Raw genomic sequence first — 25,853 nt, forward strand, 5'->3', positions numbered from 1 at the left:
AATGAAATTCCCTGCAGGCTTTCCTGATGAGTTGCATTCAAAAGAATGGGACAGATGAAGGCACAGACGAACATACTGCTTCGGGCCACGGCTGTCGACAGCGCAGAGGCATAAAAAAGCAGCAGACAGCCAGATGGATGGAGTTTAATGTCTTCTCAGAGGTTGTGATTTTAAACAATAGGGGACATTTGGTTGTTTGAGGAAATGCAGCTGCTCCAGTGTGACAGTACTTTGTGTTTAATTTTCAGCCAGTTTCTCTCTGAGTGAGTTAAAGGATGAGGCTTCGGATTTATTCACATTTGATGCTAGAGAGTGTTTACAGCAGCAGGAAGGTGTGTGAATTAATAAACTATAGTGTGTGTATATGTTCATGGTGATGAAGAAACATATCACCCAGTGCAACAGTGCGTCTCACTGATGTGTGTTTAATAGTTTTTGGACAACATCTGAGCTGCAGAGGAACAAGATAAATCAGGATTTGTCTTTGAATTAACAACCAACTCTGTATCTCTATGCAGGGTTTTTTTTTTTTCTCTGGACTTACAAAACCAGCTGCTCTCAGCTCAGCAGACGGACACAGTTAGAGACTCGCTGGTGAAAAAATTGGAGCATTTACCAGCTTAAGAGCCAGACACGGTTCTCAGCAGTTGGTGGAGAACAAATAAGAGTCAAAAGGAGAGTGAATATTAGACTCAGGTGGAAATAAACACAACTCCAGTGGGTTGATAATGTTGTGTGTGCTGAAATGTTAGCCATAAGCCTGTTAAAAAAAAATAAATTATATGCCCATTGCATTTTGTTTTTTTTAGGGCTTTTCTGCTCACTAGTGGTCAAAAATACCTTAAGGCTGTGTGTGTGCCAAGCTCTTCGTCTCAGAGCTTTTGTCCATCATAGAAGAATCAGTAACAAAGATATTTATTTATTACAATAAAAGCATGAAGCCGCTGTGGCTAACGTATTGGCAAACCTACTTCCATATCCAGTAGACACAGAGCAATATCATCGTCCCATTGGAGTCATGTTTGTTTCCAACTAATGAATGTAAGTCCAATGCTGTCTGCTGAGACTGAGCCATACAGTAAAACCATAAAACCAAAAGTAGGAGCTAAAACAGCCTAAAAATCACCATAGAGCCATTGCGTTTGTTTATAATTCTCGGGTGGCTTCCCAGCTACCAGAAACACTTTCACATTACACAGAATCATTTGACTGATTGCTAATAAAAATACTGATTTGATTTTCCTCCCAGAGACCAACTGGGTTAAGTAAACTGAAAAAAAAAAAAAAGCGGAACCATGATACAGCCAACAGGTTACTGTGGTTTGTAAACAGACACCTCCAGTTTTACTGGTTCAACTGGTTTTACTGGTCCAAGTCCAAAATCTTTGGAGGTTCTTCAGGTTCTTCTGGCTCGGCCCCCTGACTGTTGTCCTGTAAGAAGCAGAAAAAAATGATCAAAGCAGGAAACCAACACCAAAAGTAAACTTAAGTATGTGAAGGGCTGTCCACATACTTTTGGTCAATTAACATGAATATTTATGGCCATTCCCATATTCATCCCACCAGGCAGTACGCCTCCTGCTGAACTTCAGAGTGAAGGAAGTGGTCTGGACTTTGTGATTCTCTTCACGTTTGACCGTTGTAATTTCATAGAGAGGCTATGGCCTCTAGAAAGCCTTTCTGCTCAGTGAAAAAACAGTTAATTCAAAGAGTGAAGCCTGGGATTCAAACTGTCGATTGAGTTTGTTTGAAAGAGTGGAAAGAACCTGCTGTGGGACAACAAATAACAAGATTCAAAGGTCAAAATGTCCCTAAAGCAACACATTTTGGGAAATTCGCTTATTTGCTTTCTAGCAGAGTTATATCCAACCTGGCTCTGTGAAAGGTAATAAAACCCATCCACCAGCGCCTCTAAAAAGTTCACCAATTAACACGTTATATCTTGTTTTGTTTTTTTAATCCGGGCAAAAACCAAAATCTACAAACAACAATTTGCCATTTTACGGGGGATTTGGAAAGACCATTTCTTGGCTCTGAGCAGTTGTCAGGCAAACAGCAGAGACTCTGGGAAGTTACTGCGTCTGGCCAAGAAATTGTTTGGTAAAAAAACCACCTATAAAACTGTGAACTGTTGTTTTTACACATCAGGTTTTTTTTGTACAGATTAGAGCTGAAACAATTAGTCATTTAACCGATTAGTCAATCAACAGAAAAATAATCGACAAATGTAAAAAAAAAAAAAAAAAAAAAGCCAAATAATCTCTGATTCCAACCTCTCAAATGAGAAGATTTCCAGTTTTCCTCTGTTATACTGTCATACTGTATAACATTTGCACTTTTGGTTGAACACAACAACGTCACTTCCGGCCCTGCAAAGTTATGATGGGCACTTTTGACATTTTTTTTTTATATTTCATTGACTAAACGATTAAGCTAACCCACTGCTGGCTGTAGCCTCAACATTTATTTTTTGTCGATTAAAAACAAAATACAACAAAGTGCAAGAAATTGACTTAGTGAATAAATCATAACGTACATGAAGCACGTGGGTAAAACTGCCACTGAGGAGACGAAAACAACAGTTTGACTGCCGCGCTGTTACTTACGTCATCTTGTCTCCAATGGTTTAATGGCACCCGACTGGAAAATTAGCGCCACCGACTGTTTATTTCGATGAACCAATTCCTTTTATTTGCATTAACAGTAGCGGATTGAAACATGCATTAATTAGCATTTTCTTTCGCGGATTTTCTCAAAATTTGTTTAAAATTCGCGCTACATTTGGATAAAAGCCCACCTATTGTCTCAGGCAGCGGCCGCAGTGGCTGAACAGCGGACTCTAAATTGACTTTAACTACGTTTGTTTTAGACTTCGACTGACTCGATGGTCAACGTGAACTGCAGGTGACTGCAGGGGTGGAGCACAAAAAGACTGCCAGCGAGTTGGACACATTTTACTTCCCGTAGTGTGAGTGAGCTCACAACAGTCAGTTTTGGGCTTATATACTATACAGCAAATAAAGGCTAATAGAGAAACACAGAACACCTGTTCTGTTTGAAAAACTTTAAATTTAACAATATGAGTTTTACCCTCAATATGTCAGACTGTTTCATAAAAACCTATACGCACTGTTTTTTAGGCCAGACACTAGTTTTCATTAGGGGTCAATCCATACCAACTCACCCAGGGCCTCCCAGTTCGCATCATGGATTTTCTTGAAGAAATTAATGTGAAAACTTCTATTGAATTAATACCTTGCAAAATCCTATAGTTCAACTCTAAGTACTTTTTAATTATGAATTTTGAAGTCCGGCCCTCAGACGTGAATTTGATCATTTCTGCGACTCTTCGTAAGCCTCACCAATCGCTTGTTTTTCACTGGATTGGGTTGAAATTTGTACTGAACACTCAAGAAAACCCGGAGGATAATCTGCAACTTGTAACTTGTCATGTAAATAGTTTTTTCTGAATGTGTTACAGTAATCAAATGATCTTTTTTTACTCGAATCTTTCATTTTCAAAAAATTACTATCTCCACTGGTTCTATTTTTTGCAAGCAAATTTTGATTCTCTGTAGGATTGATGTAGCTCTGTCACATCTAGAAGTTACTCAGCCCTGCATAAAAACAACTGTGTGCCACAGATCTTGCTAAATAATGCTTTTTAAGATATTCAGACTATATATTTTCCCAAGAGGGATCATTTTTAATTTCCTTGAAACTTTTCTTCGTGGGAAAGTGGTGATTTAACTCTATGTGTGATACCTATTGAGACTGTTCTTCATTGGGTTCAGGAAATTTGCGCGTTACAGCTTGTAGCTCGGTTTGTTGCATACTACATGATGTCATCTTTATCTCTGTGTCTGGACAAATAATAAGAGTGACATGGTGATGTTCTGCAGCGCTAGCGAAAATCGGGCAAAATTTCTAACCAGTGTGGTGGCAATTCTCTCTTTCCCATATAGTACAAGGCGTCATATCTCGTCTTTCCGTATGTTTAATTCAGCATCTGCAGATGGTCTCAGGCATACAGAGATCAAAGGTCACGCAGCAATGAGCGGTGCATGGCAATGAGCAAAGAGTACAAAACTTAGTATGCATTTATACACTTTAGTGTCTGGAAGGGAGAGGTTGCTGTGTAACTGTTCAAAGAAATAAGACACACACATATTAATTGTTCCATGGCAGCTGCAGGGAGGAAGGCCATCGCCTGGCATCGTTTTATTGCCGAAGGCCAGAGGAGCGGTGAGCAATCAGTGCTTTCTATAGATTAACATAACTACGACATAACAGGTGAATAGTAAAATGTGAACACTATTAAAATTTTCCATTACAGCAGCATGCATGGTTCTGAGTCCAGCACGTATGAAGGAGCCTTATAGATCTGTATTAGACTCTGATCCCGTAGGCTCTGACAGCAGTGAGATCACAAAGCTGAAAAGAAAGTGAAGTCAGTCTGTTCTCTGATAGAGAAGGAATGTGTAAACTACGGAGAAAAGTGAAGACCGCAGAGTGTCTCTCACAGACAGTAAACAACAGTGGGAACACAGCAGTGTTTGTGTCCAACCACGTCCAGATATTTGCTTTTTATTATAATGAGGACACTCAGACTTTTTAAACAAAAAACAGCAAAAATCTGGTTCTACATGCATAAAGATCAGCTTGTGAAACAAGCTGCTTGATTTACGTAATTTTTTTTATTCAAGAGACTCTGCATCTGTACTGAAACTTATAAGAAATATATAGTATTATATAATGAATCATTATCCGTAATTAACAAAGTTTATAACTTTCAGATTTCAACACATTTACATTTTTGGCTTAAACAGAAATACATCAGTATATTCCCACTTTCATTTTCTTTCCAAATTTTTCCAATTTCAAGGGACATTTAAATTAAACTGTCTTTATAAACTATGTGACCTGATCAGACAGAATTCGGGAGCTACCGATAATACTGGCACATCGTGACAATAATTGCTCCTTTCCGACTAATCGCAGCATAATTTTAATTTCATGTAATTTTAATAAATGAATTTGTCTCCTTTGTCTACATATACTGTGTGGTGTGTTTGTTTTTATGAGCTGCCATTATGGCAGAAATGTAATGGTGGCGCCTTATGCCCGTCTTCATGTCATACGGGAAATACTAGGGGTGAAGGAAAAAATGTATATATCGCAATTCCTTTTTTGTGTCCTCGCGCTAGACCCCTAACCCTAAGTTGCCTGACTTGTAAGTCGCTCTGGATAAAAGCATCTGCCAAATGAGTAAATCCTATATAATGTAATGTAATTATTGTACTTGACTGTAGACTGTATTTTATCATATTGTTAATCAAATTAGTTGTTAACTCCTGTCCATCTATTAATAGTGCTTGAAATCATATTAACAGTTAAGTGGTCCCGTACACCATTCTGAATAATTCCTTGATGTGCTGTGCTGAGAGTGTTGTTTGATCCATACGCTTTCCTTAATATTCAATGCGCAACACTTTTACTAATTTGTGTTGAGAATCACTACTGATTGACCATGGTGATAAACTGAAGTATGTGATCTTTGCACGTAGAAGCCTCAGTTAATCTCCGTGGAACAAAGAGAGGTTCCAGATCAGATCACCCCCCCCCCCATTCCTTGAAACAAAGGAGTGAATTCCCATTAGAGCCAATTTGCATTTTGGGTGCAAAAGTCCGATTCTCTGCCCCTAATGCACGCCTAGACCTTGATTAAAAAAAAGAGCTGACTGATCTGTGCTCCTCAGCACTTTTGGCCCTTACACTAGCTTCCTTTTTTTTTATTTTTCTGCCCTTCTCTTGACTTCTACTTTTGGCTAGATTTTTTTTTCTTTGCCCTTCAAGATTTTCTTGTAAAGCCTCACCAAGCCTTTTATTTTATCTAAAGACTGGTATTCCTGCAACATTTTTTTTTTCATTGTTAAGCTGTGTTTTGATCTTTAGTTGAAACAAGCCTCAGTTTGTAACTCAATACCAAACTGAATGAGCCTAAGTTTTTATAATTTTGTACATCAGTAAGTCTCGCTTCCATAGCATTTTGCAAGTTTGGTCGTCTGGGTAACGCAATTACTTTCAAGACTATTTTAACAAGTCTAGTTAAGGAAAGTGAGTGTAGCAGAGCCCTACCCGCCTACAACCACAACTGACAAAAAAAAAACAGCAGAGGCTGCATCATCTACCAACATCTGCCTGCTTGCAGGAATCATCATCAGCTTCAACTCCGCTCCACCAACCCTGGAGTGAGCTTGCCAGATCAGCTGAGAAGCCTGCTGATGACCCTTGTTGCCAGGCAGCCGCTGCCTCCTGGGAAGTGTCACCTTGCTTGGGAGAGCCGCGCGTGAAGTCAGCAAAGAAACTTCAGCCACAACATTAAAACCAGTGGTGAATACAAACGACGACAAGCTAGCTTCTCTCGAGTCGCTTCGCAAGGCTCTCCAGGATGGATACAATGAGCAGTACAAGAAGCTGGCAGACCTTGGGATGCCGGAACTTCAGGATTACCGGGATCGCAGAGGGCACAGAGAAACGAAAACCAATTGAGTTAATCTCTGAACCGTTGTGGAAGATTTTCTACAAAGGACTCTGAACACAATTAAACACACAAAACACTGATCGGGTTAAAGTGAAATATATTGTAAGTTACAGTATAGGACTCAAATCCTTATCACAAGAAGTCAAAGGAGAGTCTATCAAGACAAAGTCTTACAATCATCTTTATAGTGTTTCTTGAGACAAGGAACTTAGTCCCAATTGGTCATCTTTACTTCAACCCAAACACATCATCCAATAAGACAGAAACATAAACAATGTTCTCGCTCTGCCCATGCACTGGTCATAAATTGAAGCTCCGTCAGGCAAAACTTGGCGTATTAACATTTATGGTACGGTGACAGGCTGCTCCATAGGTAGGCCCCCCAGGAACCATAAAACATCAGTCTAAGACCCCTGGAAGAGACCTTGAAACTTCCATAGGAGCATCACCAAAAGTGAAGAAATGATAAACCAACTTTTCCTTCACAGACCTCATTCCATCTCTGCTGGCAGCTGACCACTTCCCAGGCAAAGTACTGGTGGATGGAGCACGCTGCTCCTTGGGCCTTGAACTTGCTGTGGGTAGATGCCCTTGTCCCTTCATCGTCAGGCAGCACTACTACCGAACCTGAATTTATGGCAAAGCTTGCTGCTCAGAAAGCTCCACTACTCTACCACGGTGTGAAATTTTTTTATCTTCACTGATCTAACGGCTGATTTACTTACCTGCCGTAGAGAGTTTGACAAATGACTACAAACTTTGGCTGAGTACAAACACCGGCTTGCAGAGAGCACACAAACCAGACAACTTTCATTTTGGCCTGTTATCAAGTTACTCTCAGAATTAACATTAATTAGCAACAGCTGGTATGACCTGTAGCCAACAGTCATTTTAACTGGTGAAAGCAAATGAGAAACCGCTACCTTAAACCTTTTGTACACAGAACTTTGCTAATAATAATTTGCCAACCTCTTTGTCTGAACTCGGAGTCAATAACTGGTGTGCACAAATAATTTCACACACACACTCTAATTTTCGCTCAGATATGCAATGAAGTGGTCGCGGTGCAGAGCCTGGCCGTCATTAAGGGGAGCAACGCTGCTAAACTAGCAGGCTGAGATGGACAAACTCACTAAAGAAAGGATCTTGAACTGGTTCATTAAGATATGCCTGCATCTGCACCGAGGCCAATTCTAAGGATCGGCTTGGGATATCTCTGCTTAGTAATATGACAAATTGCCATGAAATGGAAACAAAAGATGCGTCTTGTCAACCAAAGTATGACACTCAAGGTAATTTAAACCAAATTTTATGGATATAGTGTTATATTGACCATGCAGCAGTACTGACGGTTAAAAATACCAGGTTCAACACAAACGTGTTGAACTTGTCTATACTTTTGCTACAATGCAACATCATCCAGCAAGACGCCTAGGTGGCCATTAAAATACATGTAATTGCACATTCCCGGTAGATTATTTTGCAATATAAACACTGTACTAATACTGTTTAATTCAAAATTGTGACGAAAGATAAAATAATTACTACTGTCATAACTTCCCAGAGCTGTAAAATCCTGTCTCATAGTAATATAAGATGCTGTGCAGTGTTTTTTGGCAAAGTCATGGATCTCTTACTGAAACTCGACTTTCTGGTTCATATTTAATTTCTCACCAGTGCCTGAACCAATACACCCCCACCAACACAGCCCCTTGCATTGTTTTAACACAGAGCTGTTTTCCATCTGAATGCCCATTTAGTCTGGATCCTCAGTGGTTTAGTTTAAAAAGAAGTGGGCAGCTCAGCTCTGCTGCTGACGTAAATGTTCAGATTGGTCAACTCACCCCAAACGGCTCGCTGAAGGCCCTGGAGCCGCTGTACAGGGGGTTTGGGATTGAGACCAGTGTGGGTTTGGTCCTGCCTCCCACTGCACCGTCCTCACCCTCATTCTGTCACAGAGGAAATAACAGGAAGCACTGTCAGCTGTTAGCAGGGCAACAGTGAACCACCGGCAGCTGAATCACTGATTAATATCACGTTTTTTTTGTTTGTTTTGTTTTTTATACACAAGGATTAGAATATCAAACAAAACCAACATTAAAACCTGTTTGACAGCTTCAAAATTCACAGTTGAGATAGTAAAATATGTAAAATTGATATCACACACCACATGAAACTCTCAGGCTTCAAACCAAAGAGTTTGTTTTCTGAATAAGCGGGAAAAAAGGAACCAAATGCCTTAAAGTGCTGAGTCACTTCTTCACTTCATATGGGTATCCCTCCTATTCAAACTGGCCGTTAGACGATGCCCGTCCAACGTGCTTCAAATGGAAGTGATGGGGGACAAAAAGTCCTTGTTCTTTGCAAAAATATATTACTAAGTTTATCTGAAGTTAATATGAGGCTTCAGCAGTCTGAGTTACTCAAATCAAGTCGGCCGAAATCTTCCAAAGTTAGTCTTTTTAGTACCAAGTTCCCTCTTTGTGTTTCCCTGGACAGTGTTTCTTTGCTTATCTTTGGTGGTAGGATAGTAAAACAGAGAGAGAAATTTCATACTAAAGTGACTTTCTCTCACAGCACGACGACTGTTGATTTAACCCCCATCACTTTCGAGGAATCTTCCAATGGTGACAGGAGGAATGATAACAGCAAACGAAATGTGTTTCAATGTTCATATGACCATCTGACTGATTGTTTTAAGACTTAAAATATTGTGAACCTATCATTTAATCTGTCCGATCTAGAAGTGCATAGCTGAGGTGTGATATCTTTCCCACTTCATCTGGAAACAGGATGTTATTGATTTATGACGGGAAAGATTTCTACATTTATGACTTGCGAGCATTCACGTCATCGCACAACTCAGGATGGCAGCTTTCCGCTTTCAGATAGCGGTCTTGTATTACTGCTTCTCACTCATTACTGGAGATTCCAGCTTTCTTAATCAGTAAACGCTAACAAATAAAAATAGAAAGACACTGATGTTGGCTACATTTCTTCAAACACCGTCATACGGCCTAACAAGCAAATTGTTTGCTAAAAAACCCCTTAATGGCGACTGTACAGGAGTGTGATATGAACAAAGTGCAATAACAAGGAGTGATGGTTGTTTTATTGCAGAGTTGGATGTGTGAGGGTTCAAAATACTGTGCTTGTTCAATATAAATCTATATCTCTTACATTTCAGTCCTTAATTACTTTTAACAACAGACTTTACTGGCACTTCTGTACTTTTTTAGCTCCAAGTCATGTATGTCTTGTTACCTTGTTGTCTGCGCTTCCAGAAGAATTTGACTTTCCCAGTCATAGTTGTGACTTGGATGATGACGTGAACGCTATTGACCAGTGGGAAACTGGTAACCACAGTAACTTCAGTGTGACGTTAACGTGGCATGAGCCGGTAGTTTTCAAACTGAAAATTTTGACTTGATGGTGCTACAGAAAACATTGAGGGATAAAGGGATACTAAGAAGTGATAATAATTCATCCTGAGGGGGACATAAATGTGTGTACCAAATGTCATGCCAACTGATTCAATGGTTTTGAGAATAATACCTCAAAAACATAAATGTGAACTTCATCGTGGTGCAAGAGGAAAAGTCAGATGATCACCAAAGTCATTAGGATTCATCATCTAGAAAACATGAATTTCTGTGCAGAATTTCAGTTTGAGTAGTCGTTGAAATTTTCAGTCTGGACCAAAGTGGCAGACTCAACGACCAACAGTCAGACTGACATTGCCATCCATGGAGTCACGTTGTGAGCATGGCTAAAATGTAATTACCATATTGGCCTGAATATAAGATGATATGCTTTTCTGGAAATTAGGTTAGAAATAGTGGGGGTTGTCTTATATTTGAGGACTAAACAATTACGTGTTCACAAAATCAGATATTCTTTTTGAATAGAGAGAGCACCAGTGTAACTACACGGAGTGTTGAATTAAGGGTTGTTTGTAGCCTTAATGTTTCTAAGCTGTCTGCTTATGGCAAGTCTTTCAGAGTCTGTCAGCCCTGAAGTGTTTTGTAAACACATTTGAACCTGCAGGAGTTTCTGAAGGGCCAGGTAATGTGTTTTCTGTCGAGGACATAAATTAATGACGACTGAGAACAAGTTCTTATTTCTCCCGACGTCTTTAGTGCAGAAATGAACCAGTGAGAAAATCTATCCAACAGCCAAGAATTACAGCTGGCAAAGATGATGATCTCAAAAAGACTTGACTGGAGAGAGTGAGAGTCTGTGACTGATAGACAAGATAAACAAATGTGCTTTTACGTATTACCGTATTTTATGTTTATATTATAAAAGAGAAAAAGCTTCGATGATGAGGACTCTCTTATCCTTGGATATAATGGTATCGCAGAGAAACTTTCCCAACATTACGACTGTAAAAGTGTTTTTTTGTCCTCAGAAAGGCTCAAAATCTTATAATCCTATGCGTCTTATAATATGGTAATTAATTAATTCATGTACTCATTAAAATGCCACTGAAAAAACGATTACATCTACAAACAGTGTCACTTCTCAGCCAAATTCAGCATCAGCACATACTGGGAACATAATCAGCTCACACCAGTTCCGCCACTCTGTGTTTGTATGTGTGTGTTTGCATGCATGTGTGTGTGTGTGTGTCTCACTTGGAAGTAGTGGAAGCGGAAAGCATCGGTCTTGTGTTTGAAGACATAGTAGCCGAGCGCAGCCAACACACATGCCAACAAAACCGACACCAAGATGGCCGACGCCGTGCCGCTGGAGTGGGCGTGGCTTCGGGAAGCATCGTGGGAGATCTGAAGGTGACAGGTACGACAAAGACACACGTGAGAATATCACATAAAACCTTTTAATCCTCACCACAGGATGTCACATACACACTCACTCTTTATCTGTCCAGCTCTAATTGCCATGGCAACAGTGCAGCAAAGTGTAGCTGTTGCCATGGAGATGTGACTCTCTGTACCAGGTCGTTACCACCAGCGTTATTTCCCCAGAGGAAGATAAAATCTCAACCAGTTAAAGTGATTAATTAATGTTAAAGTTCCAATCAGAAGACCCACAGGACCAATGATCCTGTTCACATGTCCACAGGAACACCCCCGTCCCCTTATTTGACCGTTCCTGGCTCCTCAATCCCCGCTTGATCCGGGAATCGTTCAGGTTCTTTATCTACAATAGTGGATCTGTAGGTCAGATTGACAAAAGAGCCATGGATGACTTTCTCCATTTGATTTTATCCTCTTTTAATGTGTTTCCTGAATAATAATATAATAAGGGCGAGGAAGACAATCTGTTTTTATCGTCAGTTCCATTCAAACACATGTGAGGCTGAAAAACTATCTCTAGTACAGGTCAACTGATATTAGATCAGTGATCAAGGAGACCGATAACCGATATTTGGAACCCATATACAGTTGCAGAAGAAATCAAAATCTTTTTGTCAAAATTTAGCCTCACAAAAAAATCAATACAAAACTTTGCTGAAATGCCTTTAAGCATATATTGAATCTAAAGAGAACTTTTCAACATTATCTTAATGCACAAAAAGTGCAGGGAGCTCTCAGCAGCATTTCTTATAAAGTTAACTGAAAATTTGAGTAAAATAAATAAATAAACAAAACAGCTGTACGTATTGCAGACTGCCTTCCCTGGTGTTCCCAGGATAAGTGTAATACTCCCATACTGCACTTTTTTTTGTGCATCCACCTATAATGAGGGATTAAACCATCCATGCAGCCCTTGTATGGATTAACACAGGCCTTAGATGCAGTTCTATTATGTCTAAAGTCTCTATATCCTGCACCTCTCTACAAGAAACAGAGTAAGAGACAGCGTCAGGACACACTTCAGTAACTTTACTAGTTGTTGTGGGCTGAGACTGAGAGTACGGCCGGCCCTAGTAAATTACGTGCAAAAAATTACGTTATATAGCCTATCAACTTTTTCGCTAGTCAGATGGCTAAAATATGGATCAACAAATGAGCCTCTCGACATTAGCTATCGCATTCAAGTTAGCTCTACAAGACTCAACGTTAGCTTACGTTATTATGACCATCGGCTACCTATAAGACTTAAAAATACCAATTCATACAGGCGAGTAATGTTATGTTCGCAATATGGTAGCTAAAATAAGTTCCAGTTGCCCTGGCACCAACGTAGCCATCGCTACATAAACGAACTATGTTATCTCGTTATAGTTGACTCTATATCACTGCAACAAAGTGCATTATTCAGACATCTTCGGTGAACCTGGGAAGCTGGGCATGCCTGTCATCATTGAAATAGACCTGAGGATTATGATGTTTGTTGCAACCAAATGCAATGCAAATGCCTTCCTCTGTGCCCATCCGTGGCACAGTAGCCTTTAGTGTTGATTGGCTATTACTCGTGATGTGTAACCAATCAGATCACATCAGACCACAGAGTGGTGACCACAGACAAACAGGGGCGGCTGCATCAGAACCAAAGTAACGCATTTTTAAGTTAATTTTTTTCAAAATCAGCAATCGGGTAAAAAAAATAAAAATCCCGATCATGATAAAAAATGCTGCATATCAGATCCGATAATCGGCCAAGACCGATAATCGGTTGACCCCTAAGAGACAGATGCTTGTTTTAACAGTTTAACCAACATTATAAGGAATTCATTACAGATAAAGTATATGACAAGAAAAACAAACATTTTTGCATCAAATTATACAAAGATATTTTATAACTACTACAAATTTTAATTGTTAACTCAAGTTTGACCACAGTTAGTTTTACAGTTATGATAAATTATTAGGGCAAAAGTTAGGTGGAGTTCCTTAATTGGTCTACTTGGCCAAAAAATATGTACTAGCCTGATTAGGATAAATTATTTATGCCAGTGTTTTGATCTGGATTTAAAGTGGTTAAATGAAATAAAGCACCCTGGTGGAGTCAACATGGTCAAAAAGGTTTTGTACAAATCAAGATTCCAAAAAAGTTTTTAAGTTTTACACCAAATGCGTTTAACTCCCACATGATCTGGCTCTTTCACACTGAGAGGGAAACTTCTCCAGATTGAGAACTATTTTGACGCCGAGGTGGTGTTTTTGTGTTAATACGCCGTATTTTGACCATTTGTTGTGGTTTTACCTGATTGAAGGCTGTGAGTTCAGACTGCAGTAAAGTGTCAGTGGCTGCTGAGTGCTGTTGAGAACTCAGTGACCTTGTGTAGATGTGTGATAACGTGATGACGTTCAGAGGAGGAGACCATAAAACAGCAGCACTCAGGCCTGTTTTTGGTTAATCCTTGAGGCCCCACAGTGTCTCTGCTCTGACACTCGGGAATGTGCTCAAAATAAGAATAAAGAATCTTTAACAAAGATTCAGGAGATACAGAGTTTGGAGTGTTTGTTAAAATCTACAGTTTGTTCTCCCATTCTTACCTTTCCGCAGGCTGTAGACAGGTTTATATCAATTTATTTGATTAGCAAACTGTATCAGTAATGTGCAGTCTGTTAAAACTGTTCCTACACAAGTGTGTCAGAGTATTTTTTAATAATTAGTTTCTTCAGATTCATCCAATGGTGCCTTTTTAAATAACTAAACTTTAATCTCAAATGATTTGACTTGACCCCTCCCTTCTTTTGTGAGTCCAACTGTGTAGCCATGAGGAGTTTCACAACTCTGAAGTTGGGTTTGAATCAAGTGGATTGAATTAGTCTCCGCTGTTATATATACAGTATCATCCTGTAAAATTTGTTTCAGGGATGTCAAAGAAAACAGAGTCTGTTCGAAGAGCAAAAAAATGACCAAAAAAAAAAAAACGTACGACACGTCAAGCATAGAGTAAATGCAAACTACGAAAAACACAGATGGAAATGTCCTTGGTATTGGACTGTAGTGATGCACTGCAGTGTAATAATTAATTGAATTATTTACTCAGTGGGTCATGTAGGTTTTTCCACTGGTACAGTCCAGCTGTTTGAGTTACGTCTCATTCATTTCCGTTTCTCCTGAACCACAGCAGGATGTCGCCACATGACCTGTGATATTGGCCAAAATGTGACGTCACCTGCAGCTGAGCTGCGTCAGCATCAGTCTGAAACATGTTACATTACATTTTAGTGACAGCTGCAGGGTCTTTCTTTTTCCACCAGATACTGGATCGAAATACAGAACCACCAATAGACGCCAATTCGCACTTTATGTAGTCGAAGAAATTAAGTTCAAAAGAAAAAGTTTGAAACCTTATGAAGATCTCTATTCAGTAGATGTAATAGTATGCCCTAACTTTTGCACATGCCTTAGTTACTGTTTGATTTTATTTAACTTCATGAAATAAAAAGTACCGGTGCATTAACATTTGAAGACGTGCCCTTTTCGGACGTCTGTTTGCTGCAGAGGTTGTATTTATTTCTTTTCACTTCAAAAACCACAAAATCTACAAAATATGTAATTTTCCCAGGGGTGTATCTGAGATCCAACTTTGTTAAACTGACCCGTTCCACAGTCAGTTCGTGGAGGGGGACGAGGACAAGAGGAAATAAGCGGAGCACTTAGCATTAGTCATCTGGGGGAACAAAAATAATTATTAGCCAAAGGTTTCAGATTAAACTGTTGTGATCTCGTTCTCACATCATGAATACTGATTAGTTGTGATGTTATGAGGATGGAAATGTCTTCATTTCCTGACAACTTTGCCAAGAAACTAGACGCAGCCATCTGCTCTCTGCTACAAGTGCTGCCTAGCAAGAACAGAGAGAAAGACAAGGTCACCATGGCGTTTCCTGGCGGCTGGTGGTCAGAACTTCAATAGTTCACTATACAGGAAAACATTTCATCTCATTGTTAACGGGCTTATGAAGGAAAAAAAAGTCAATTTATGATGAATAAAATTTCAGTTTGGAGCACGTAGATTTTACGAGAATAAAATAATCCCTCTGTTAAACTTAAAATGTTGCTGCTGAGGGTCAGAGCAGGACCGTACAGTAAGAACGAAATTAAACTGACGTAATAATACAGACATAAAGAGTCTTTCCTAAATGATGCCTTCCCTCTCGTCACCTACACTTCAAGAGACTTGAGTGTGATATCACACATTATTTCTGCTAGAAAGGAGAAACTCCAGAGTGTAAGTAGAACATGACTGTTGTACTGATGAATTTGTGCTGTGGAGAAGTACATTATACTAAATTTACCATCCGAGCTGTTGTAGTAGACTACAGGTAATTCCCTCAATATTTTTTACCTGGCCTGTATCAGCGGCTTGTCCTTTGACTGTGCTAGCCACGTCCCCAACTATTGAGGCTGTCACTGTTTGAATATCGGTTTATGAGAATTTGCTGTAATTCCCTTTATCACCACACTGCTTCATATCAGCACAGTCCAAGAGATATAAGTATATTTCCATCTGCGTGTTTATTTGTTTTCAATTTATCAATTTAAAAAACCTGAATAGAAATGAAATGAAAACATGTTTTCATTCTCCACCCAGGTGAGGTATTGATGAAGAGAAAGTGTTTTTAAGGCCAATCTGAAATTATTTTTGGGCTTTCTACTTTTACTACTAACTTTATCCCAGCAATGATGGGACATACTGAGCCTTCACTTTAAAAAAAAAAGAAGAAAAAAGTTTTTTTAAAAAGTATATTATGTATATATATATATGTAAACCACTCACCACCGGTGGGGGCGCTGTCAGCGGGGCCTCAATGACATGGATGATCCCATTTATGGCGGGAATGTCCCACTCCAACAGCAGCCGCTTGTTCACCAGTTTACAGCTCTGAGGGCGACCGTTCAAAATAACAAATATATAAACATTTGATAATAATTTTGTTAATGTATCTGTCAACTACTATAACTCCTCCTGTTGACACCCATAGGTAGAGGCTGGTGTACAAACAGATAATGATGGACAATACAGTAAAACACGCAATGTCGTCATAGGAGAAGCTATCTTGAATGGCACCAGTTTCTCATACGGCACCATTTATAAAGGGTTCATAAACAGTAATTAATGGCTTTAGCAATGGTTAATAAATAGTTTACTAATGTTTTATAGATCAGTTATAAGTCATTGATAAGAACAACTTTCGGGTTGCCAGGTTGCAGAAAATCCTCCTCCAGCATGAAACCTTCGTCTGGACCAAAATCCATTTACAAACTCCTTCTCAAACATTTATAACTACAAACTTGATGAATTATTGTAGAACCCTTTATTTATGGTTTATTAACATTTATAGGTGACTGACTAACGTTTACTGATGGCTTATTAAAAACTGATAAACCCATCACCCTTCATTTACGGCTTACTAACATTTCATAACTGCAGACTTGAAGGTTTGGAGAGTCTCCCTTACAAATTTAAGTGCTAGCAAAGTGTCATGCTGGGGGAGGATTTTCCACAACCTGGCAACCCAAAAGTTGTTCTTATTAAAGGTTTATAAGTGATCTATAAAGCTTCTGTTAACTATTCTTGTATGTATGTGTGTTGGTCTGTTTGTTTGTTTTTCTGACCTCGTTGCTGCCATGGGTAACAGTCAGGTTGAACCCGAGCCGCGACGCGATGACTTCATCATGTCCCAGATCCTTGAATGGTCGTCTGCTGTGGTTGGCTGAGATGTGATACTCAAGATCTCTACCAGACAGAGTCTAAACACACAAACACAGAATAGAAACAGATTAGATTTCACCGACAGCTCCATCTGTTTGAACCTGTGGGTGATCTGATTTAAATACTTCGGTTCTAAAGGATAAAAACTTCATCAGGTTAATATGCGGTAGTTAATATGTTTTAGTATGGATCTGTCTGTTTCTTGAAAATCCAAACACTTAGGTGACTCATAGTTCATTAAAACTCTGTAGTCCACATTCTTTGTTTTAATCCTTTACTTAGAGTAAATATAAAATGAAAGATGGTTACAAAATACAATAAAACATTAAAAACATTCAAATACTTGTGTACTGTCCAGGCCCAATATCTTCATCTAAACTGGCGAACAAACATAGAGGTGACTTGTTCTAAATATTAATGAATTAAACCAGAAATATGACTCCATTATTGGTTACTGGAAATATAGACCTTGTTATAATCAAAAAGTTAAATAATACAAAATACTAATTACAGTATTTACAAATATTTCTCTTTTGTAAGAATGGCTATAACAATATGTATCGGTAACTGTTGATTTTAGATTAACTTGTGTATTTTAAATTCTTGCAGTTATACTATTATAATACTAATTAATTTCAACCTAACAGACCTACTGTAACTGTACTTTAAAGGTTAATATATGTATTATTTAAATGTAAAATATATTGTACTTATTAAGTTACTCAAAAAATAATATATTTGTTACATTTTTAAAAAGTAAACAAATTAATGTATTAACTTTTTAAATGTTGTTAATTATGATAATTTTGCTTACAGACAGGCAGTTAGCAAAATTATATTTCTAAATCTTCAGATGTTTCCATTAGTCATCCTTTATTTTTCTGTGCTACAATATTTGAATTTTCTGTTAAAATGGTATTTTAATATTTCTATTTATTTCTATTTCTATTTTGTCTAGTCCTGTATTTCTAATTTTTTTTTAATGTTAAGAGCCATTTCATTTGCCTTTCATTTGGAGATGCACAATAAAAATGAACCTTCCTTGTCTTAATTATTAATGGGTGTAGTGTAAATATTTTAATACTATTCACATTTTACTATTCACCTGTTAAGCTGTAGTTATAATATCTATGGAATGCACTGTTTGCTCACTGTTTAGCTGAAAGGTACAGCCTGACCTTCAGGGATGAAACGAACCAGTTGGTACAAGGCAGCCTTCTCACCAATAAATAATGAAACTAGGTATATGTGTGTGTTTTATCTCTTTGAAAAGTTACACAGCAACAGCTCCTTTCTGTACTGACTAAGGCGTATAAATGCTCTACTACGTTTTGTGCTTTTTGCTCATTGCCATACACTGCTCATTGCTGCGTGACCTCTGATCTCTGTATGCTTGAGACTATCTGCAGATGCTGAATTAAACATACGGAAAGACAAGAGTTGACTCCAAGTGCTTTATTGAATAGAAAATTGCCACCAGAGTGGTAACACTTCCAGTGCATTCAGAAAGTATTCAGAACCCTTCCCTTTTTTCACATTTTATGTTGCAGCTTTATGTTAAATTGCTTAAATTCATTTTTCCCTAGTTAAACTATACTCAATAGCCCATAATGACAAAGCGGAAACAGAATTTTAGAAATTCTTGCAGATGTATTTAAAAGGAAAAACTGAAAATATCACATTTACATAAGCATTCAGACCCTTTATTCATTACTTAGTTGATGCACCTTTGGCAGCGATTACAGCCTCAAGTCTTTTTTGTTGTGACACAACAAGATTTGCACACCTGGCTTTGGGGACTTTCTGCCATTCTTCTCTGCTGATCCTCTCAAGCTCTGTTGGGTTGGATGGGGACTGTTGGTGGACAGGCATTTTCAGGTCTCTCCAGAGATGTTTGAACGGGTTCAAGTCAGGGTTCGGGCTGGGCCACTCAGGAACATTCACAGAGTTGTCCCTTAGTCACTCCTGGATTATCATTGCTGTGTGGTTAGGGTCATTGTCCTGTTGGAAGGTGAACCATCGGCCCAGTCTGAGGTCCTGAGCACTCCAGACCAGGTTTTCATTAAGGATATCTCTGTACTGTGCTCTCTTCAGCTTTCCCTCAACCCTGACCAGTCTCCCTGTCCCTGCTGCTGACAAACACCCCCACAACCTGATGCTGCCACCACCATGCCTCCCCGTTGGGATGGTATTGGGCAGGTGATGAGAGGTGCCTGGTTTTCTCCAGACATGAATATTAGAATTATTGCCACACAGTTAAAATTTAGTTTTTTTCACACCACAGAATCTTGTTTCTCACAGTCTGAGAGGTGCTTTATTGCAAACTCCAAATTGGCTTTCATGTTTCTTTCATTTAAGACAGGCTTCCGTCTGGCCACTCTGCCATGAAGCCCAGATTGGTGCAGTGATGTTTATCCTTCTGGAAGTTTCTCCCACACAGGGTCTCTGGAGCTCAGCCACAGTGACTATCAGGTTCTTGGTCATCGCTCTTACCAAGGCCCTTCTTCCCTGATTGTTCAGTTTCACCAGATGGTCAGATCTAGGAAGAGTCCCTGTTGTTCCAAACTTCCTCCGTTGAAGATTTATGGAGGCCACTTGCTGCATTCTGGAGATGAGCAGCAGATTTTTTTTGTTTTTGTAGCCTTCCCCATATCTGTGCCTTGAGAAAATCCAGTCTCTGAGCCCTGCAGGCAGTTCTTTGGACCCCATGGCCAGCAATGAGTCCTGACTTTGATCCTATTGAAAACCTTTGGAGAGAGCTGAAATCTGCCGTTGCAAAAAGGACTCCTGCAAACTTAAAAGAGCCTGAACGTATAGCAGTGGAAGAGTGGCAGAAACTACCAGCAGACAGGTGCAAAAAGCTTCTGTAAGGCTACAAGAAACGTTTAGAGGCCGCCATTGTTGCCAGAGGTTCTGCAGCCAAGTAGTAGTGAAGGGTGTCAATGATTGTGTCTGGGGTACATTTTAAGTTTGTATTTTTTTCACTTTTATGCAAGTTTAGTTTTTTCTTCTTTTGTTCAGAAACCTTGGACATTTTATTAAAAATATTTCAGTTTTTCCTTTTTAATAAATTTGCAAAAATTTCTAAAGTTCTGTTTTCTCTTTGTCATTATGGGGTATTGATTGTTATTGATTATTTATTTTTTATTTTAGCATGAGGATGCAACATAACAAAAATACCTGACCATTAAGTTAATACAGAGATTGGCAAGTAAAGTAGTAATTTATAATACGTCCAACCTGTTTAAGTTATTGGTTTTATTTACATTAAAAATCATTAGTCATTTAACTTGAAATCATGTGACAAAAAATGGTAATTAGTGTTGGTATTTTAATTAATTTAGCAATGAATAAGTAATTATTGAAGTGTTGAGGCTGTACATCACCTGGTTTTGGGCGAAGCCGGCATTATGAGGAACAAACAGTGTGACCTCAGATTTCCTGTGAGATAGAAATTCAATGAGCTGTTTGCCGTCCGAGGTCGAGTCGCTGTAATCCAACAGCAACTACAGAGAGAGAGAGCCAGAGCGAGAGCGAGAGTGAAGTTATTTAGATTTACAGTCAATTTCATGTCAACACTTAAAATCTGCCCAGTCATTCGTGATGCGTGCTCATATTTTGTAAAAACTGGAAACTGTAACACCAGACAAACACATAAAATTTAGTCATGTAGAATTTTTACCAGATGATCCAATGGGATATAGGTCAACAGATCACTGTGGTGGATTAGAGTGCGTGGACCTGGTTCAGGTAAATTCAGGTCATCTAGTTTTTGGGATTACAGGTAGTGAACTTTTAAGGACCTGCTGTCCTCGCTGTCCTATGAACTACTATATGTCAAAATAAATATATGGCTATTTACTATTTTACTTATTTAGTTTGTATTTCTTGTTGTATTCTGTTGTCTGCTTTGTACAATACATTTGATGGTATCTGATGTTGCCTAGCTTTTACGTGAAAAACAACTGTTGATACTGTGTGCGTTTGCTTCGTCATTGCTTTTGTTGTACACGACTAAACTGGAATCAAGTTTGACACTGAAGAGACAAAGTGTGCCGCTCTGTTCTGTTCTGAGGCGTCACTTTGTTTGAGGATGAAGAGGAAATGGCTCCATGCTGAAACTCACCTGGATCAGAGCCAGAAAGACCTTTATCCCAAAATACACTTTAAAGTCCTAATCACTGAACGTAATGAGTGATGTCTCCAGATAAGTTTATAATTATGTAACACCAGCTTTTATCTGAAGATAATTAATAATGAATTCAGCCTCATTAAATAAAATCATTAAAATGATAACAATGTTGTGTCTATAGTCTAAAAGTCTCACACTTTGGCGCCCCACAATTGGAAGTTGGAAGAAGAAAAGACCTTCTGTAACAAAGGAACCCAGAGGAGGCCCTGAAAACATATTTTCACACTATTTTCAGCCAAAGTTACAACAGTTTTGGTTATTTCACATGACAGATTTCTTCGCCTCTGTGCTTTTCTCACTAGTTTGAAGTATCTGTGGCTCAGTTGGAAAAATGTGAAGTCATTAAATCCAACCAGGATTTCACAACATTTGAATCAAAATGTGACGGCAGTCGTTTGCTTACGTTTCCAAGCCACAGTCAATAAAATCTGATCGAACCATATCTACACAATCCTGATAAAACAGTTTAATTTCAGATTAGAAAGGAAGACAGCATTAGTTGTGTGGTTTATTAAAGCTTTGGTCTTATTTTTATGGTTTTGTCCGTCCTTGTTATTAGGTCAGAAAGAGTTTTTACACTGAAAACACTGCTTTTTCAGAGCATCTGCAGGTCTTGAAAAATTCTTTAAAAAGCTTTGAATTCAGTTTCTTCGGAAAAAAGGCCTTAGAAAGTATTAAAATGTCAGTTTGGAATATTTTCTCTTGCCTGCTGTTGACAGCAAAATTTGTTTTAAAATATTTTTGTATCTGGTTGCTGGGAGATGTTATACGCCTACAAACCAATAGTGGACTTTGTGAAGGAGGCTGTTCAGTCCTTTTTTGTGGAGTTTCAGTAGGCACCATCAGACCTGTACTGTCACTGCTGCTAGCTACAGTAAGCAGGAAGCTCATCAACTCATAATGGACAAATGTTGATTTTAGCAAAAACTGAAATGAACTTGGCTGACCCATTCATCCATTTTCTGCTGCTTATCTGTGTCCAGGTTGCATTGATTTAATTAATTATACCATTAGAAATTATCGTTGCTGGAAGGTGATGGAGAAAGAAGCGGTATAAAGGTAATCCCAGGCCTATCGTCCCTACTGGTTTTAATCATACATTCACAGTTTGGCTGGGACGATCATTAAACAGGTACTGATTTGCATTCTGTGTGGTATTAAAAAGGTCTTAAAAAGTCTTAAATTTAACTTGGTGAACCCTGCAGAAACCCTGTCTATAAGGGAGCTCTTAAAAAATCTCGGCTGCAGTAAGGCTCCTGTTGAATCCCATTAACAAACACACATGAACATTAGATCTTAGTTAAAATCTACAATACCAAAATAAAGCACAGAGGGAGTAGGTTGTGGTGTTGGACGAGCTGCAGCAGCAAACGGTGCTGGTATGAGTGTATCAGCAGAGTAATATTGAGAAGTGTCAAGTTATCAGGGCAGTGCAATCTGCATGAATATGACTGGATGTTATTAGTCAGCTGGTAGACAACCGGCTGACTTATAAGCCACTGATGGCGCAACATGAATGAAAATGCTCATCAGGTACTTGCAAGCACACTGCGTGTTATTATTACTAAGAAGAATTAAGGGAAAAAATGGAAATACTGACTCAAGTTATAATAAAACAGAATTATCCTTGAACATCTAAAAGAGTCCAACTATCACACTCACCTTGTAAAAGATGGAGAAGTTGCTGTATGTTGCGAGGACACTGGTCAGGACGCCGTTACAGAAGTCTCCGTTTCCAATGTAACCAGCGGGACATGCACATGAAACGTCTGCACACACAACCCATTTATTATCACTAGTACTTTTAACATATTAGGGTTGTCAGGGTTGTTTGTCAGTGACCACTTTGTTATTTGTTAGTTCAACATCGTCCCCCCTCTGGTTTGTTATGCGTTTTTAGGTCTGAGGTTGAGTCACAACTCTCTTTTGTTGTTTGGTGAACATCGTCTATTAATTCATCAGATTGAAATATTCTGGAGTTCTTTGTAGAGTAGGACAAACTGATTGATATTTGTCACTGCTTCACAATAATATAAATTACTGATCTGTTGGCATTGTTAAGCATATTAAAGCACAAACACTCACAAAATTTAAATAACTATGTTGGTGCTGAAAAAATTTGTCAACTAACTGATTAGCCAATGGACCCGGATTAATAATTTAAATAATTTATGAAGCCAAAACAACAAACACTCTTTGATTCCAACTTCTCAAATGTGAAGTTGCTGTTTTTTCGCTTTATGATTTATTTTTTGTTTTGTGATTGATTTCTGATTCATTTTTTATTTTAATTTAATTTTCAAATTTTTAGATTCAGTTTTCTAGTTTTTTTGTTCTTATTTGGCGTAACAGGTCCAGGATTTTATCGTTTTGCGCATGACAAAATCTGATATCTGATATGTATCTGACATATAATATATTTTATAAATATATTGCATTGTTGTCAGTAAACCAAACTGATTATCACTGTACACTGAATATCTTTCATTTTTAGTCATCACCTTGGACTCTGGACACTTGTGATTGGCATTTTTCACTGTTTTCTGATATTTTACAGATAATTAATGAATTATTGGAAAAAAAAGTGGCAGAATACATGGTGAAAATATTCATTAGTTGCAGCTCTGTGTTATAAAGCCAATACAAACAGCCTTCTTGTGACTGGGAGTTCAACTGAATCCACAGAGAGGTTGGTGACACTGCTGCAGACTTAACGACAAATTAAAAAATTCACATGAAAACAACAGATTCTGTTCAGCAACTTCAGTCTCCAGTGGTAAAAACAGCAGGGACTATTTCCAAAGATCTGTAAACAGGTTGGACCTGCTTCTGTGTGACCACAGAAATTGTTCTGCCGTAGTACCTTTGAGCCTGTAGCAGTAGGCGTCGTATTTGCCGCTCTGGTCCACAGGGTCTTCCATCATAACCAGGCCCACGTGGTTGTTTCCACACTTGACTGAGGGGTAGAGGGTCGGGTATCCCACCCTCCCCCCCTCCATCCAGCCGGCCACGCACAGATGCATCCCCAGCTGTCAGGACCAGAGAAGGATGACAGCAGCAAGATAAATGACTGACCACAAGTTCCAGCATACACTGCTGTGGTTGGGACGGCTGATAGATGAGAATAAATAATTCACAATTAACTGGAGGTTGTTACAACGTGGTTGTAAATACTGTGTATGAATACATGGGTTGGATTTTTAAACAGACCTCAGCTGTTTGACAGGTTGATTGATGGCCACCGAGGATCAGTTTTCAGTCCTATTTGTCTGTTATTTAACAGAATATCTTAAAAACTACTCAAAGCAAAGCTTGATTTATACTTCTGCCATAAGGAGAGAGAACAGAGCAAAAGTCCATTCTACCCGAGCCTCCGCTCCCCTGTTTGGAGACCATGTAAGGAAAGGACAAGATCGGAAGAGAAGAGAGAAAATGTCTGCGTTAATTTACAGACTGAAAGGACATTGGAGAGCTGCGGTTTAAATGAGGGATGTACTTTTGAAGTTTGCTGACCATACATAATGTTAACTGCTGCTGCTGCTTATCAGTTGTGAGAGTAACGGAACTTACTTCCCAGTGAAATGCTTAGAATTCTAAAATGTATACCACGTATGGACGACTGATATGATGGAAATAGCGAACCCCTCCTCTCAGCTCCAGCCATATAAAAGATGTAACTTGGAGAAGGTTGCGGTTTTAAGGTAGATCTCAGCTTGGGAAGAAGCTTAGTAAGAAGACAGAAGAAGGACTTTAGGGAGGAATATCTTAGGGAAAATAGCTTAGAGGATTTTTTCAGAAACGTTACTCCCTTGTTTTAACAAGGAATAGTTATCTTTTTTACTTTTCTATATTTTTAGATTTTGTATTTGTAGATCGTTTTAATCTATTGAAAGACAGAATCCTTTCATCTCTTTTGTGCTGTCACTGCCTCGATCCAAGGCTTCTTCGACTACTTTTTGGTAAGGCCCCTTGCTTTTTAAGAATTCCCTAATACGTTAGATATGCTAATCCCTGCTCCTCCAGAGAGGGAATAGTGTTAGATTTGTTAGGAAAGGAGCCACCGTATCCGGGTTAAGCCTAGAACATGCAGCATATCTTCCTCTGTGCTGTGGCTCTCTGTCAGACACTGACAAATTTCTAGGATGAAAAGAGACTTCTTTAACTCATACTGATTGCACTGATAATAATAAGCTACCATGTTATTACTTTTTTACCCAGTGATTAGAGACGCTGGGAAGGTATTCATTCTCGCTCACCCTGGTGCTCTATTACAGTGAGTAAAAACCTGACAAACCTGACAACCTGGCTGACAGGCAGGAGGTAGTGCAGTGGTCCAAGTAGCTCGAGCCCTATGGCGGTACTTGAGAACGGGAAAATAGCACCAAACCAATAGGAACAGGATTTCATTGGACCGTGGCTTAGGGTCCTAAGCAGTGCCCTGATGGACATTTTAGAGTCCATCAGAAACAGTTAACACATAAGCCATACCGACGATAACTAAATGCGAGGCACTGAGGTTATGCCTCAGCTGTTGTGCG

The 25,853-nt window shown here is 38.9% G+C and overlaps 1 protein-coding gene across 1 annotated transcript in view; it reads right to left on the minus strand.

Moving 5' to 3' along the window:
• Nucleotides 1–395: 395 nt before the first annotated feature.
• Nucleotides 396–25,853, minus strand: part of stab1 (stabilin 1) — a 106,614-nt gene continuing 81,156 nt past the window's right edge. The window contains exons 63-70 of the mRNA XM_040158736.1: nucleotides 24,179–24,344; nucleotides 22,978–23,084; nucleotides 20,510–20,629; nucleotides 17,027–17,161; nucleotides 16,188–16,292; nucleotides 11,182–11,331; nucleotides 8,389–8,493; nucleotides 396–1,431 (exon numbers count right to left, since the gene is read on the minus strand). Coding sequence (XP_040014670.1) covers nucleotides 1,363–1,431; nucleotides 8,389–8,493; nucleotides 11,182–11,331; nucleotides 16,188–16,292; nucleotides 17,027–17,161; nucleotides 20,510–20,629; nucleotides 22,978–23,084; nucleotides 24,179–24,344 — 957 coding nt within the window. The 3' untranslated portion in view covers nucleotides 396–1,362. The remainder of the gene's footprint in view (nucleotides 1,432–8,388; nucleotides 8,494–11,181; nucleotides 11,332–16,187; nucleotides 16,293–17,026; nucleotides 17,162–20,509; nucleotides 20,630–22,977; nucleotides 23,085–24,178; nucleotides 24,345–25,853) is intronic.

The sequence above is a fragment of the Xiphias gladius genome, chromosome 21, assembly GCF_016859285.1.
Source record: "Xiphias gladius isolate SHS-SW01 ecotype Sanya breed wild chromosome 21, ASM1685928v1, whole genome shotgun sequence".
Classification (NCBI taxonomy): domain Eukaryota; kingdom Metazoa; phylum Chordata; class Actinopteri; order Istiophoriformes; family Xiphiidae; genus Xiphias; species Xiphias gladius.